Source organism: Pinus tabuliformis, chromosome 8 (assembly GCF_031772625.1).
Source record: "Pinus tabuliformis cultivar Carrire ecotype Pingquan chromosome 8, CPIR1, whole genome shotgun sequence".
NCBI classification, from domain to species: domain Eukaryota; kingdom Viridiplantae; phylum Streptophyta; class Pinopsida; order Pinales; family Pinaceae; genus Pinus; species Pinus tabuliformis.
This window is the reverse complement of record NC_142294.1, coordinates 1,540,865,470-1,540,882,696: the sequence shown is the minus strand read 5'-3', so window position 1 is coordinate 1,540,882,696 and position 17,227 is coordinate 1,540,865,470. Positions and strand designations below refer to the sequence as shown.

The 17,227-nt window shown below is 40.2% G+C and overlaps 1 protein-coding gene across 3 annotated transcripts in view; it reads right to left on the bottom strand.

The window, feature by feature from the left end:
• LOC149241810 (uncharacterized) overlaps window positions 1-17,227 on the bottom strand; it is a 275,037-nt gene that overhangs the window by 86,023 nt on the left and 171,787 nt on the right. For all 3 annotated transcript variants that reach the window (XM_089374056.1, XM_089374057.1, XM_089374055.1), the window contains 4 exons: window positions 13,903-13,967; window positions 13,620-13,794; window positions 13,004-13,201; window positions 12,813-12,860 (listed from right to left, as the gene is read on the bottom strand). In XM_089374056.1, coding sequence (XP_089230182.1) covers window positions 12,813-12,860; window positions 13,004-13,201; window positions 13,620-13,794; window positions 13,903-13,967 — 486 coding nt within the window. The remainder of the gene's footprint in view (window positions 1-12,812; window positions 12,861-13,003; window positions 13,202-13,619; window positions 13,795-13,902; window positions 13,968-17,227) is intronic.

The following is a 17,227-nucleotide window of genomic DNA, read 5'->3' as shown; positions in this document are numbered from 1 at the left end:
TCAAAATCAGAAAATAGGTTGAAACCCTAGCAGCAATCCTGATCTACAAAAGAAGGCAAAGCATATAGAAGGAGAAAAAGCATTTTCATCATCTTCAAGTTTATAAAAGATCATTTCCTTGAAGAAAATCATCGAAGAAAAGCAGCAAATCATCTTCATCAAAGGGAGCAAACTTTTCCATTGAAGAAAGGGTTTCCATCAAAGAGAAGATCATCCAAGAGGAAACTCCAATACATCTTCTCCAACCAGCATCTAAGTGAACAAGTAGAAGAGTTCATCTTCACTTGTCAAGTAAGTATCTTTCATTTTTATAATCAAGTTTGGTTAATTGACTTCATGATTGCAAGGAGATCTATGGATTGGATGGGTCATCAAAAGTCCTTGCATGAAGTAAGGAGGATTGTCATAATCCTCATAGATAAAAAGAAGTCAGAATCAAGAAAAAAGGTCTCCTTTTGAATTCATGAGAAGGAACTCTTAAGGTCCTCGCATTCCTACGTAGCAAGAAAGGAGACATAAAAGAGATATATAAAATGCTAGAAGATATAATCTCTGAAATGCAGTGAAGAAGGTCATATCACTTAGACCTGATTGAAGGTATCAAAGAATAAAGAAATATCTTCATGAGATCTCAATTAGGAGATCTGGGACAGATGATAAGAAGACAATCATCATTAACTAAATGATAAGCAAGGTAACAAATGTCCATGAACAAGAAGGTTACCTCATTCGACAAGTTGTGGTCTCTATGCCAGATAGAGAAAGACAAGTTGCAGGCAGAAGTGTTGAAGGTGAAAGAACTCAAACATCTGCAGAAAGGAAAAGAAAGTCTGGTATAGTTAAAGACTCAATGCTATCAAAAGAAAGCTCATATTGTCAAAAAGATGAAGGAAGTTGAAGAAAGGGGCCAAGGAAAGACGGAGCAGCAAATCTCTACTATGATTAAGATGGTATCCCTCACAAAAGGGTCCTATCATAAGCTCCTAAATCTTTAGATATGACCATAATATTAAGATGCATCATGGCATCATGAAAGGATTAGAAGCAAGAGCTCGTGGCATTACCATGGAAATCACGAACAACAAAATCCATGACAATCAAACATGAAGAAGCAAAGGACGAAGTCATCCAAGACAAATCTCATCGTACATCAAGTCAAAAGGGAAACATTTGCCAAATGACGATATACAAGATCCTCGAGATTCTCTAATAGAATCCTAATTGGAGGATTCAATAATCTAGAGAGGAAGCAAGTGTTTCATCAAGAACTCAACTCATGGAATTCATGGATGATGTTATGATGACATAAGAAAAGAAGCAGATTAAGGGATTGAAGAAACTTCAATCAAGGAAGTTGCTAGAAGAAGCCTAGATGACCTAAAGGTAAAATGAGGTATGTATGCCTATATTTAATTTTATAATGTCATGTCGTATCATTGCAGGTAACATGGATCATTACTTCTATCTTAAGAAGCATGATCTAGAGAAAAATGATCTCCTCCTCTGAAAGGATGCAGGTAAGGCATAAAGTCACACTAAGATGAAATCAACATAATGTGTCCTCATATGAATGAGGTGGTTGACTACAATTGAGAAACTCTGATTGAAAGCTACTGGGAAAGGAATGTGTGAGGAAGGAAGAGATCGTAAGATATGCAAGCATGATGAAGGCAATCAACATCCAAAGGACCAAGAAGATTTGAAAAGATGGAGACCCTTGACAATAGATATCTTTGGAGATATGTAAACATGTATGCAAGATGTTGATACCTACCTGAATATGTCATGATGAAGAGCCATCTCGAAAGGTACGATTTAATTTAATGTTATGTTTTGATTTCGTCAGTAATATTTGGATGAGTTCACGTAGGGCTACTGGAACAAGAATTGTAAGTACAAGTACAACCAGCATTCATGTGGTGGATGGAAATTCCTGAAAGTAACATGATGAGGAAGAAGTAGCCATATGACGAAGGTTCCATATATGTATCAAGAAGGCCACTTTCCATGAAGAAAGGAATGACATGACAAACCAAGAAGTAAAGTGGTCGATGGTCGGTGCCCTACCAAGAAGAAGTTCGAACAAAAGACTTCATGACATCAAAGAAGGAAGATCAAGCAGCTGAAGAACCCGCTAAGAAGAAGTTGTTGACGAATGGACAAGTCCCTAGCTAAGAGGGAGTTTGAATTAGATCACCCCTGATTACAAAGGAATGACAATTGTTTTTTTCTATTTCATGTGTCATGCACTAGACTACGAGTAACAGTCGTAAGTCTAGATGAAGGCCATGAATAGAAATGTAGACACGTGATAAACACATCATTCTTATCTTCACTTGGGAAGAAAAAATGGAGGGTTGGGTAATCATCTGGCATATAATACTCTTTGGGGATGTGTAGGGCATCCAAGATAAGAGTAGGCAAGAGGACCGATATTCTTTGAGGGTTGGGAAGCCAAGATAAGAATAGTCCTAGAAGGTCATACTTAGTGAACACTCAGGTGGGTATGTACGTTGAGAGACAATGATGAAGGTGTCTATAAATCATTCGTCTCGCCAGCATTGTAGCTCCTGGTCTCGTGGAGAGATGGAGTTGTTAGTCGAGGCCTTGCACTATGACTGATTGATATGCTGCTATACAGATGGGATTACCAATTTGATTCTTCTTACGAGAAATCCTTCAGATTGAGAATAACCAAGTACCATTGTAAATACCTCTCTAGTTAAGAGGGAGTATTGAAGAAAGTGTAACTAGGTTTGATATTTACAAATGTAATTTTGATGTTTGTACTTGTCAAGAAAAGGACATATTATATTTGTAAATTATAAAAATTAGTTTCTTGCTCATTTCATAGGTTTAGAAAAGTCAAAGGGTCAAAGTCATGTCTAAGGAGCTCTTCTTGAGCCTATGTGTAAATGTATTCTAGTCTAAAAGGTCCTCCAAGACAAGCACAATCCTCCTGAAGACATCAGCGAGCAAAATTATGAAGAGAACAGTCATGTCGACCTGCAAATGGATTAGAAGAAATGTCAAGTCTTCTCAAATGAACCGTCACAACGATTCACTGCCATGTCGCCTTATTATGGAAGCATAACACCTATAAATTCGCAGCTAGGGTCACCACAGAGATAGGGAATTCGAACAAGCCTCTGTAATTGTGGAAGTGGACAGAACCTCTGAAATTTCAGTAATCAACACAGTGACATCTTCGCATTCCCTTCTGTAATCTCGGACAAGTAATGAGACACAGAAATTGCAGATGGAGACACATTCGTTCAGGAGAAGGACACCTACAGTATTTCGGATGATGCAGTGCCTTCAAATCTTGGGTAAGTACAATGGTTATGTGTTTCTCAGGTAGTCATCATGACGAATGTCTCTGGGTATAGTCTCGAAGCAGCGTCACAATGATGACAATCTTGGCACATTGACAAGAATGAACTTGGTGCAAGGAGTGCACAGTCATAGTCTCGATAAAGAAGAGAGAAGGATCTTGGTCATCATTGTCACAAGAAGGATCTTGGTTATCCTATAATGACACTCTGTCTCAGCATGTATTCTGGACGATGATGACCATGATCTCAATGAAGACATTGCTTCAAGATCATAATCTTGATAATGATATTCGTACAACACTCCTATATGTATATCCATACCTCGTTGTTAAAGAAGATGTAGTAGTGTTGCAACAGAGAAGTAACAACAATCAATATCTCAGTGGTGCAGCAAAAGATGACCTCAATAAAGACACAGTGATAATCTCAGTTAAGGTGTAGCAATGGTGAAGTCGTAATGATATCAGTGATGCAACAGAGATGACCTCAGTATTGCAGCAGTAACGATGATGATCTCAGCAGTAACGAGGAAGAGGATTGATGTCTTGGTCTTGGAGTGGCCTAGTAGGTCAAGGGTCAAGGTCTTGGTATTCGTCAATTGGAATCTCTATAAGAAGAATTGTGTGTGGGTTTTCCTCTCCAAGAGGGAGAGGTTTTGGCCCTGGCAGAAAGCCAACATCTTGTGTTCTTGTCTCTTGTATTTTGGTAATTGTTTGATGAAGTAAGAAATACACACACTAATGATATCAAGATAAGATTGTGCTAATAAGCAAAAATTAAATACCTCACAAATAGTTATCATGTCAAGAAGAATCTCATTAACTGATTGCCCTAGATTCTTCAACAGGGGCACCCTTGCCGAAGGTCCCTCCGAGGCTTTGAAGAATCCAGCCACTCTTCCGTTTACCAACTGAGCAATCCATGCCTAACCCGATCAAAGGCACTTTCCATGTCCAGCTTTATAATCATTCCTTGATCCCCCCTGCGCCAACTTGAATCCAGAGCTTCTTGGATCAGGATTATATTATCGAATATTTTCCTCTCTGGAACAAATCCACCCTAGTTTTCAAAGATAGAGAGTTGACAGGCCATAAGCTTCAAGAAGATTTTGTAGGAGACATTGCAAAGGGAAATAGGGCGAAATCTGGAGAATGAGGAGGGGTTCGATTCTTTAGGGATTAAGGCCAGGAAAGAAGAGTTTATGCCTCCCCCCATCGCAAATCTTTTGAAGGAGTATCCCACCAGTCTGCAAAGGTCTCTCTTGATAACATCCCAGAAGGAATGATAGAAGCTTGTTGTGAATCCATTTGGGCCCGACGCTTTGTCTAGGGGAAAGGAGTATATTACTTTTCGGATTTCCTCCAATCTCGGGGGGTGAGTCAAAGAGCATTCTCCTCCTCCGACACCATTTGAGGGATGATCTCAAGAAAGTAGTCTTCATTGGCAATATCCCAAGTATTATCCTTTGTATACAGATTTTTGAAATATTCCACTGTTGCTCTTTTAATTTCCTCAAACTTATTAATGGTCTCCCCCCCATGAGTGATCTGAGTTATATTATTTTTTGATTCCCTGAACTTGGCTTGTTTGTGGAAGAATTTAGTGTTCTTATCCCCTGCCTTAAGCCAGTTATTTCTGGATTTTAGTCTCCAGTACTCCTCTTCCTTTCTTAGGTTTTTGTGGAGAGCTTTAAAAGTTTTTGCTTCCTTACGGAGGTCTGATTCATGTATCGACATTGTTTCCATTTTCCCTTGGATTGAAGCAAGATTCCCTTCCATGTCTTTAATGTTGTTTTTTCTTTCAGATTGATGATCCTTTAGCCAATTTTTAATGTCGCCTTTCAGTCTACGAATCTTGGACTCCCAGATGATGATTGGGCTGCCATTAATCCAACCGGCTCGGTAGAGGGAAACCATTTCCAAGAAATTGGGGGATTCCAGCCAAAGAGGAGAGAAATGAAAGGGGATAGGGCCCAGATCCAAGGGCTGAGAGATCGATAGGCTGATCGGGTGGTGGTCTGAACCTACCCATGGCAGGATGGAGGATTTGAGGCTGTAATTTAGGGTTAGGAGGATGTCAGCAGCCAAGAAGCAGTCCAGTAGGGACGCTATATGATTTACCCCCCCCCTTTTGTTAGTCCAAGTATACAAAAAATTTTGAGGTTTGACATCGAAAAGGTTCAGGTTTAGGATGAGGTCCTCCATGTATTCTTGTTGGGCATCTCGGATGATAGAGCCCCCTCTTTTTTCATGGTTGCCCATTGTTGTGTTGAAATCTCCACCAAAAATGCAGTTATGCCCAAACTCTGTGTCTTTTAGCTCCATTAGGGAACTCCAGCATTCTTGCTTTTCCCAAAAATGTGTGGGCATGTATACATTGACCACTGTGAAGGGATGTTGATTCTCTTTAATTTTAAAAATAGTTGTTATCCAATGAGTTGTTTTTAAGGTACTTACCAGTTGCAGCTTCGACGGATTCCATAATGTACAGAGGCCTCCTGATGCTCCTCTTGAACTGACTGATTCCAGCTTGCCAATATTCCAAACAAACAAAAAATAGCGTTGATAAACTCCTCATCTAGCTTGGTTTCTTGTAGGAGGAAGACATCTGGTCTTTCTTTACTGATTAGGGATTTCACTTCTGTAATTCTTTTTCAGACCCTAGGACCCTACAATTCCAAGATAAGATATTCATTAATCACTTTTTTAAGTTCCCTGCTCCCTTTCCAGGGCCCGTATTGTTTCCTTTTTTTCCTCCTCCTCCTTTGTTCCCTGTGCTTGCTAACTGACGAGGAATAGTGTGCTGGACTCCCAACTCTTTGTCTTTTTCTGTTTTCTCCCTTCTGACTTCCTTGTTTGTTTTCTTCCCTTTTCTAGCGGGCTGCTTTAGGCCTGCCCCCCAGGTCTATCATCAACAGAGCTCAGTTGTGCTAAAGGTCCCAGGCCTTCTGTAGATGTCAGGAACCCTTCTGCATCTTCCTCTTCCTCTGATGATTCATCAGAACTGCTATCAGTGTCTGGGCTAGAGCTTGTCTCCTTATGACTATTTGGGGGAGGCCCAATGGGAGCAGGGCGAGGGGTCGGGTCCTCTTGAGGGGAGGAGGGGGGGATAGGTAGTACTGAACCTTCAACAACACATTCTAAATCAAGGATCCCAAAATGATTCTTTGACCCCAACCCAAGTTCGCCCTCAGTAAGCATGCCTAGGGGGTAGAATCCACTTCCTTTAAGACCGGAACTGCAATAGGGTCGTCGGCCTGCGCAGAAAAATTTGAATACTTACGCCTCTTGACCTGTTGCCACTGCTCTTTAGGATCTCCGGATTGATTCTCCACAAGGGCCCCACCTTTAGGACAGCCTTTTGCAAAGTGCCCATATTCATGGCACAGCGTACACTTGAAAGGAAGCTGGTCATATTCTACTTCCTAAACATGTGCCCAACTATCCATACAAAGATTGACAGACGCCAGGAGGCCCCTCTCAGGGTCCACCTCCACATAAATCCTTGCACAGGAGAAGAGACCATCGTTTGGTTCAGAGCAATCAATATACCGCCCCAGGGAGTTTCCTCTGAACCTGAAGGTCGCATCATTCCAGCAATGAAGGGGAAGGTAAGGCAGCTTCACCCATACCGAGAGTGATGAAGGGACATCACAATCTAGGTTGAAACTGGGACTCCAGCAGTCCAGGTAGAACCCCTGGGTCCCCATAAAATAAGGACCACTCCTAAAAACTAAGTCCCTGTCCAAACCATTCTCAAAATAGAAGGTATAGAAACCTTTTCCACAGAACGAGGCCCATGAACTGGCCAATAAGGCCTCTATCCGCAAGCTGCAAGGCCCGAGAGTGGGCCTGCGGAACACTTATTTCAATCTTGGGGATCTCCTCAGCTTTCTTCACAAACTTGGAGGCCCCCTGCTTGTAGAACTTCAGAGCAAAGGCCACCAAGGAGTTGAAGGCAACAATCTCAGTGAAGAGTGGCGCATCCTAGGTTGGCGCAGACATTACACTTCCAAGTAGGGGAAATGACTGAAGGGCCCCAGGCGACAGCGACTACTGACAGGGAACTCAACAACAAATAACAGAAGAAGGTTAGCACCAAGCCGACCCACACAACCAGAGCGCCAAAGGAGGAAACCCTAGAAGAAAGCAGAAAGCCAGAGGAGGGTGAATCCGGACACCCGTAGCCCCGACCCTTCAGGGACAGCCCGCAATGGCAGGCAGGGCCTAGCCCAAGCAGAGGGGCCGAGGGCCTGCAACGGGGACCCTGAACCAGCATCAACACCGAGTCAACCCAGCGAGCGAAGAGGCATCATCGCACAGAGGCTCCCTCACCATGTCTTATTTTTCAAATCTTTTAAAAATTATAATTCTATCGGTGCTGTTTTATTATTATTATGACTTATTAAAGCATGGGTTGCATGCTTGGGTCATCATGTTTTAGGTCAAAGTCCCCATTAAGGACTTCTAGGTTTTGTCTTGAATCATTAGAGTCATTGTCCATTAAAAGAGACCCTTCTTGGGCTTTTGAATCATGTAAAAAGATTTATTATTGAGTCAAATAAGTTATTTTCACCTCCACACCAAGTCGGCCTGAAGGAGATCAAGTCGGCCTCAAACAAGGTAATTCAACCTCACTAGAAGCCTATATATTGGGGCAGTTCGATTCATTTGGAGGACACTCATATTCACAAGTACGATATCAAAGAGAAGCACAAAAAGTGTGAAGTTGCAAAAGAAGGAGAATAATTGTTGGAAGGTCGAATTTCTGCAACATCTCTCTCACATGTGTGAATTTGTTGGGTTACTTCTGGAAGATCAAAGTTTTTGTTGGGCTAACTGTTGGGTCGAAGATTTTGTTGGGCTACTGCTGGGTCAAAGTTCTGCGAGATCAAAGTTTTGTTATTGCTGCAAGTTGTTGCTGCTAGGTCGAAGTTATTGTTGAAAGGGTTATCATCTATAGAAGGAGAAAAGAGCTGACTTGGTGTGGAGGAAGTTTGTGTCTAGGTCAAGAGTATTGGATTATCTCGTGAAACTATTGAAGGAAGAATTGTTGACTGGGTTTTCCCCTAGATAGGGGTTTTTCTCTGGCTGTCTACCTACATCTGGTATCTGTGATCTTTGTCTTATTATCTTGGTAATTGCTTCATGAACTAAAGATAAAAGAAGAACATAAGAATATCACAAGTAATTGTCAATATAAAGAAAATATTTTTGCCTTTCTAATCTTCTAACATGGAGGAGTCATATGAAGTCATTTTGCAGCCATATGTATGAGCTAATGATGATGTAATTGTCATGATGTATTATGTATTTGAGTCATTGGTCCATAGGAGATGATCATAGAAACTATGTATTTCATTGATGTATTCATGTAAATGCTCATGGAGCCATGTACTTATGATGTACTATCTTTTGGGTCATATAGCCATGAGTCATGAGGTCATGTAATAGTCATGTATGAGGTCTTATGTCGCTGCTACAACCATGTATTTATCATGTATATGTCACTTGAGTCATGGTCATGTGGAGTCTCAGCCCATATGGTGCTTCTTCTTGCCAAAGGAAGCATTGTTTGCAACAGAAGCAGTCATTTCAGCCCAACAATTGGTAGCTCTACAGCTTGGTGATGGCACATGTTCATGGGGAGCACTATTTGCTCTTATTACTTCAACCATACATTGTTTGCATTGTGATCCGCTTGGAGTTGTTCATGTTATGCCTCATTCTATGCTATGACAGTGGGGCTCTTGGCCTCATGTGATGAGATGTTATGCTAGTTGTTGCTATGTAGTTATGGGGGAGATTGTGTGTGGTTGCCTCATGTGGTATTGCTACATATCATATGATGATGCATTTTATGATGTTGTTATTAGGAGTGATGGTTTGATGCTTATGTGCATATTGATGCATGTACTTGATGTTGCTCATAGTTGATATTATGATGATGTTGTATATGATGCTTATGGTTGCCTTATGTCGCCATATGTTGCTTGCTGCTAGTAGTTGTTGGATGGTATTCTGCTTTGAATGATGATTGGTATATATGTTGCTTGTTGTTTTATGGAGGCATGGATGATCTTTGATGCATTATATTTCAGCCATGTAGAGATGTATGCTCCAGTATGTGCTTTAGTTCTTGCTACCTATTCATATGGAGTTGACCCTTTGCCATTGATGTCAAAGGGGGAGAGAATTTGGAGAGATTTGGATGGATAGAGTGCAGCTTCAATTTTTGGAGAATGTATGGAGATCAACCTCACATGTTGATGAGGTTGACATCAATGCCAAAGGGGGAGTTTGTTGTCATTATTGTGTTTGCATGATGTCAACAAGGTCATGGTCATGGTCATGGTCATACTTGTCATATGCATGTGTGATGGATGTTTGACTTGGTGGTCCTAGTGATTGGCATTGATGTATTGGCAGTGAGATGATTGTGTTGGCATTGATGATGGCACACTCATGATGGTCAATGATGGCATTAACGGAGCTTGATGACACATGATGGTCTTGGAGGAGTTGGCATATGTTGGCATGTACATTGATGGACATGTCATGATGATTGTTGATGTTGCTACAGGTAGATGGTGTTGTTACAATTAATCATACAGATCTACATGTGTTAGAGAAGGTTGATGGCACATTAATTGAGTTGTCAACTAGATCCTCATTAGGTCTTCATGTATATGCCTATGAGGAGACTTATTTTAGTGATGTGATGGCTTGATGATGGTGCTACAGAGGTTGCAGAGGTGCTTCAAATGCGTTACTGCTTGTTCAGAGGTCTGATGCAGAGTGAAGGACTTGTTGGCACACTTGTCAACCTTGTTTGTTGGCCCTTCTAGGTCAACTTGGTAGTAACACTTGGGAGGCTTGTTTGATCTACTTGCAGAGGTGTCAAAGGCCATGTCAGAGGTTTGGAAGCTAGTACAAATGCAGGGGAAGGTGATCCAACAGGGGGCAAAGGTTTTGGACTAAAGCACTAATGTTTTTACTGAGCCTAAGCCCCAGTCGCATGGAGGCCAGCCTATGGGAGCGGTTATAGCCCCAGTCGAGTTCAGACAGTGTCATGGGAGCGACCGAGGGTTTTCACGACATTTCCTCTGCATTCCTCGCGTTGTTCGGAAGGAAATTAGTTTGGAAATTCCCAGAGGCTTCCAAAATTGGTTGAAAAAGTCAAGAATGGTTTGAAAAGGTCCTCTCATGATGTGAATACATTTAGTGCACTAGTAGTGACCTTAGTGGATTGATTTCGTCCAATTTGTGCACCTTTGATCCTAGACCCAAGCTCAATTTCGCCCTACATGTTTTATATTCTTGCATTGTGAGCTTTGTGGCTGTTGATGGAGTTAGATGTTGAGTGTATGTGTGGAGAGAAGGCAGAATAGTGAGATTATGCTTCAAATCTTGAGTAGAGCCTAGATGCTTCAGTCCATGAGTGTTTATGACTGAATAATGTATAGATCTAAAGCATGCTGCAAAATAGATCATAATTGGAGTTGTTGGTGTAGAGATTGGTTGGAGAGTTTGGTATGTTGTTGGAGTATATGTTGGTGATCCTCTCACACTTGTTTTGCAAGAGTTGTTGATGCATGTAGCACATAGCCATGTGTCTTATGATGTTATTTGTATTATGCAACATTTTATTGTTGTGAGGGTCTGATTGATTCAGATTTGTGTGGCCACAGTTTTCCTATATTGGAGAACATTTTGTTTATGGTGTTTATACTTGATTTGATGATGATGTCTTGCTGCTGAGAGCATGTATGTAGCACTGATTTCTAGTTGAGCATAATGTCTTGGGATCTAGTTTGAAAATACATGAAAGGAGGTCCGCATAGTGGTAGAGAAGCAGTGACTTCATGAGATAGGAGCAGGGATAGCAAAGCTTTAGTGAAAGGAACAAGTTTCTCAATCCAATGGTGGTTGGATAGTCCAATGGTAGTTGGGCGAGGATCGACTGATCATGGTGGCCTTTAGCGGATGGTAGTCCGTAGAGATCCGTAGAGAACAAAGTCTTCTGATTTGATCAGTGGTATCAAGTCTCTTAGTCGATCGGTATTGGCATTATGTATATGAGGTCGAGTCTCCACGCTGATGGTAGTCAGTCAACTATGTAAAATATCAATTGCTTGACTAATAGAAATTCAAAGCAGAGCAACAGCAGCAAGAGTGGATTTTCTCTTTGAAGGGTTTCCACCAGAAATCTTGTGTCTCGTGTGTGATTGATGTGATGTGCATTTTTTTTTGTAGTTCCTTATGGTTTTCAGTTAAGCTTATGTGATGCACATGTTTAATGAATCACTGCTAACATATGTGTGATTCAGTTATTGAAGTAATAATTAGCAAAAATTGATATATAGATCACACTATTGATTCACCGCACCCCCCCCAACTCCCCCCTCTTAGTAGTGCTCAAAGGTTTCCAACAATTGGTATTAGAGCACATTTCCAACAGTCAAGAAGATGATGAAAAAGAAAAAGAAAATGCATCCTTCATTGAGTTTCCTTTCTATCAATGTGTTGAGTCGTCCATCCATGTCACTCTAGTGTGCATCTCAACATCAAATGTGCTTTACTTCTGGTTTTGACTTTCACCTAAGCCTCATGCACTTTTTGGAGTGCATATGCCTAGGTTTTATGCACTTTACCAATGTGTGCCAAGGGTTATAAACACTAAGCAACATAATTGCACTTACTCAGTTCATCATAAGTTTATCTAAGTTTTGTGCCCGTACTTGGGACCATCCTGGAATGAACTTTCATCATGGACAGCACCTCTGGTCATGAACTTTCTCTATCTCCAACTTTTCTATGGATCATTTCCAATGAATAAAGGGGAATAAAAGTTAACAGGCATTCTTTTGTAGCTCAAAGTTTGCCCCCCCACCATTCACAAACATGGTTAATAAATCCATGGGATCTCCTTTATGTGTGAAGCTAAAAGGTCTAAAAATTGTAAGTCTCATTTTATGTAGCCTTAATTACATAGACACTCTTCACATGGATCATATAGTTTAATCCATGTTTCCAAAATTACTCCTGCATCTACTTCGTTCTTAACTCCTAGTCATAATAATATGTCCCTTATGTAAAAAATTTAATTGCTTCATGGTTCTAATTGCATAACGCCCAATCCATAAGTTCTTATTAAATATTTGCCTAGTCTACCCCATCCTAGCTAAAAAGGCAACTCAAAGAAAATATCTCAAATTGAATAATACGACATAAAGAATATTGTTCACAGAGGGTGCTTACACCACTGGAATATGTTCAACAATGATAATAAGCAATAAATTCTCTTGCCAGGTTTGTCAGAGGAAAAGCCACACTAAAACTATCAATTTATGAAAGGACATTCAATTACTAAAAGAAGAGAAAAAAAAACAGACAAGGAAAATATCAAGTGTGACAAGAAAGACTGAAATGTATAAATGAAAAAGAGGGAAAGATTTCTTTAGATTAAACTTTATACCTCTTTGTTTACAAGGCTCAAAAATTCAGCACGTTCAGCACCAACTGACTGTGAAATAACAATCACAGTAAGTTTCAGTTGCAATCTAGAAACATATTAGTGCAGGGAGTACACAATAACCCAAAGAATTGTCTACATAACTGTTCCAAGTGTAAAAAGAGAACCATTTTAAAAGAAAATGAAAAGCATACTGAAGCTGAAGCTAGCACAGCTAAGGCACGACTGAGCTTGCAAAGTTGTTCCTGCTTCTCCATGGCCTTAGCTCTTGCCAACTCTTGTGCCTCTCTTGCTGTGGCAACATTCATCTCCTGTAATGCAATATCTCTTTGACTCAATGCTTCCTCCTCCTTCAGCCTTGCTTGCTCCTCTCTCTCTTTCTTTTCTTCCTCCTATCAAGAAACCTACATAGTCAGTGCTTTTACTCTAAGTATTCAAATCAAAACAAAACCTGCATAATCCCTATCCATATCTCTTTTCCCATGCTCTCACCATTGAACAAAATATGAAAACATTGTTCATATATTCCATAGCAGATATAATTAAATAAGTGCCTAGGCAAGGTCATTTCTATTGACAAGATGATATCACAAGACAACTTGCTAAATCATAATTCCAGATCTTCCTGATAGCAAAGTCACAATCACCACAGTTGTCCCCTGGTTATTATTATTCAAGTATGTTATACAAATAAAGTTTCTTTTACAACTGCATATATACATGAAGCCACAATTACTCCATAAAGACTCACAGCTAGCAATCAACAAAAGTTAATAATTCACAACCACAGGAGTTTAGGTATAATGTAACCTTAATGAGCTTCTCTTGCATTTCCAAGAACTCTAGCTTCCTTCTACGGTCCGCAACAGAATCTTCACTTGGAAGTGCAGTAACTCCTACAGATTCAACCAACTCGTCTGGAAGAGAGGACAGTGTGGCCTGAACAGCCTCTTCTGGCTTGACCTTTCCAGAAACTGTAAATGCTCTGGCAATTAAGAATAGCAATTCAAGCAACCACAAAAGACACTCAAGTTAGAAAGCATTTTTATGGCATAAGTCACAGATCTTGCACTAGTTCATCAGAAACACTTACCTTGAAAGGATTAAGAGGGAAGAAGGTACTGAATACTTCAGAGACAGATCCAACCAATCATGCAGCTGCACAGAACATGGATATAGCCCCTTAGTAAGGAGAATTTATTACATTTCTAACATTTTAACATAAAATGCTTTACAAAATTATAAAATTACTTGGTTGCAAATGCCAACACATGGAAGTTTATAGAGCTAAAAATATGGCAGGGCATATGCTTCATTGTGCAATGACAACACCCGATCAAAGTGAACGCATTCTTTTATCAGGAAGAATAATTTGTTGAATTGTGTATATGTAATGCTCAGTAACTGTTATGACCCAACTAAAAATGATGGTTTCTCCCTTCGTAGGTATAGTTGTTGAGGACATGACCACTTAATCATTCAATCCGCTATATATAATACAAATATTGCAATCCATCATCAATTCACTATCTTATTCACTAGAATAAACCCATCTCAACCCCAGATATAATAAGAGGGATTAGAAAAGAAATCCATGTGCAAAGTGCCTAAAAGATCTGGGGTTAAAATAGATCTATGCTAGCTTATTTATTTTTTTTGTACATCAGAATTTTTTCTTTTTTTCACTTTAAGGTCAGATATCAATTTTTTTTTCTTTTTAGTTCAATAACATTACAAACAGATGGACAGACATGACAACATAGCTTTCACCCCAGACGTAGAGTGTTGAAAATTGGCAGCTGAGGGAGCAATTTCCTCATTGGAGAAGCCCAGCAAACCCTAAGGAGACCCCTCTTCCTTTTGGGAAAAATCAAATTTGCACATGGAAAAATAATATTATTTTGCTGGTTGGGGTCATGAAAGTCAACAAGTCGGTCTAGAGAGAGAAATTGACCGTCCTAACTCCCATATAAATATGACTTCATTGACTTCACTTGGAGGCATCATCACAACATCACATCTTCATTTGGTTCTATATCTTCTGAAAATTGCAGGATCGAGTTCCCACGTGCGAAGGGAGGAGCAGAGCTTCTGTTTGAACAGCGCTGACCTTCTGTTTTCAGCCTATTTGACCAGCGTTGACTTGGGCTACTTTGACTTGTTTTGGCTGATTTTCTGATCTGTTTTGGGAAGCCGAATTCGGGGACACTTTGACCGATTTGGCCTGGACACCTTCACCATTTTGTACTGCAGATCTGAGCAGGGTTGACCACAGATTGACTTCAAAGGTTGACCGAATTGCTGACAGAATTTCAGGACTGTTTTGACTGGGTTTGACTGAGGAAGGCCGCATTTATTGATGCTATGACTGAATTCTTCTAAGCTGTTCTGTCCATTGACTTTGACTGGTTAGGGATTCCATTGAATGCTGTCGACTGGACTTCCACAGAGCCGAAAATTACTGAGTGCTACTTTGACCAGATTTGACTTTATCTCTCATCATTCATTGATTTTATGATCACTGATTTGGAAAGTCAAGGCTTTGACTTTGACTCATTGATGGATGTACTATTTTCTGCTGAACATTTGATAAATATCTAATAGAAGAAAATCTGGTTGGGTTTTCCCCCTTGTGGGGTTTTTCCCTGGTCTTTGACCTAAATATCTGTGTCTCATTGATCTTGGTTGTCTTCTATTGTGCATATTGTCTACTATTGCTTACTGTTATTGGGTGATTGAAAGTGAATTGGAATTGAATGCTAATGGAAGAACAAAATGTTTAAACTAATAGTTACAGCATAGAACATTGTGAAAAATTAACATGGAATCAGAGTTGAGGTGAAGACAAGCCCAAGGAGACAAGAGCAATCACCCCTTGAAGATATCTTATCTACTGTTGAAGATCATTTGACTTGGTCAAGATGTCTACCTCATACTTCAAGGTTGAGGAGAAACTAAATGATTCCTCCAACTTTGTTGCTTGGAGGGCAAGGCTGGATCTGACTTTGGAAGAAAATGATGTTATGGAATATGTTGAAGGCAAGGTACCTGAGCCTCCGGAGAATGCAACTGCTGTTGTCAAGTCCAAGTACAAGAAAGGAGAAATCAAAGCTAAAAAGATCATTATTGATTCCTTGAAGGATCATATGATTACTTATGTGTCAAAGATGAAGAAGTCTAAGGAAATGTATGACAAGTTGATTGGAATGCATGAGGTCAACAATTTGAGCCATATCATCACTTTGAAGAATCAACTCAAGGACATCAAGATGAACAAGGGTGAGACCATTCAAGCATACTTCATGAGGATATCTCAAGTCAAGGATCAACTTTTGTCTATTGGTGAAATTATATCTGATAGAGAGTTGGTGTTGGTTACACTTGGAGGCCTCCCTATGTTTTGGGAAACATTTATCACAACTATTAGCAACAATGACAAGCTCCCACATTTGATGAACTCCTAGGCAAGTGCACCCAAGAGGAGTTCAAAATGATCTCTAGAGGAAGAATTCAAAAGCATGAAGAAGGAGAACCTACTGCATTTTCTGCCCAAGCCAAGAAGAAGAAAGAGAAAGGAAGGCCCTCAAATTGGAAGTCAAGAAACCCAGGTCAAGGATTCAAGAACAACAATAAAGGATTCAAGGACATGTCCAAGATCCAATGCTACAATTGCCACAAGCATGGTCACTATGCCCGAGATTGTCTAGAAGAAAGAAGTGCTCCAAGGAACAACTTTGATCGAAGAGGGAAGAGAAGAGGACCCCCTGCCCGAGAAGAGACTCGTCATCCTCCCAAGAGATCAAGAAATTCAAGGTATGATAATAATGCAGCTGAAACTCAATCTGAATACTTTCTTATTTCTGCTCTTTCTAGTTCCTCTCCTCCGGATTCTTTTGATAGTTGGTTAGTAGATAGTGGGGCTTCTAGACACTTCATTGGTTATTGTGAAGTCCTCTCAAACTTGGTTGAGAGGGAGTCCAATTTGAAGATTATTCTTGGAGATAATGCTACATATCCTATTAAGGGATTTGGGTTTGTTTCTTTTCATTTGGATTTTGGTCAAACTATACATCTACAAGAGGTTCTATATGTGTCGGGATTGAAAAAGAATCTTGTATCTATATCTGCCTTGGAGGACAAAGGATTCAAAGTTGCTTTCATAGATGGAAAAGTCCTTGCTTGGCCAAGGAAGTCTAGCTTGAAGGATGCCTTCACTCTGGGATCTAGAATTGAAGGTCTTTACAAAGTCAATGGAAGACCAATCCAAGCATTGGTCCATGATAGTACTCATCAATGTGAGTTGTGGCATCGAAGATTCGCTCACCTTCACTACAAAGCTTTGCCTAATGTGAGAAAGATGGTTTCTGGGATGCCTGAGATACGACTAGATCATGATGGAGTTTGTCAAGGATGTGCCA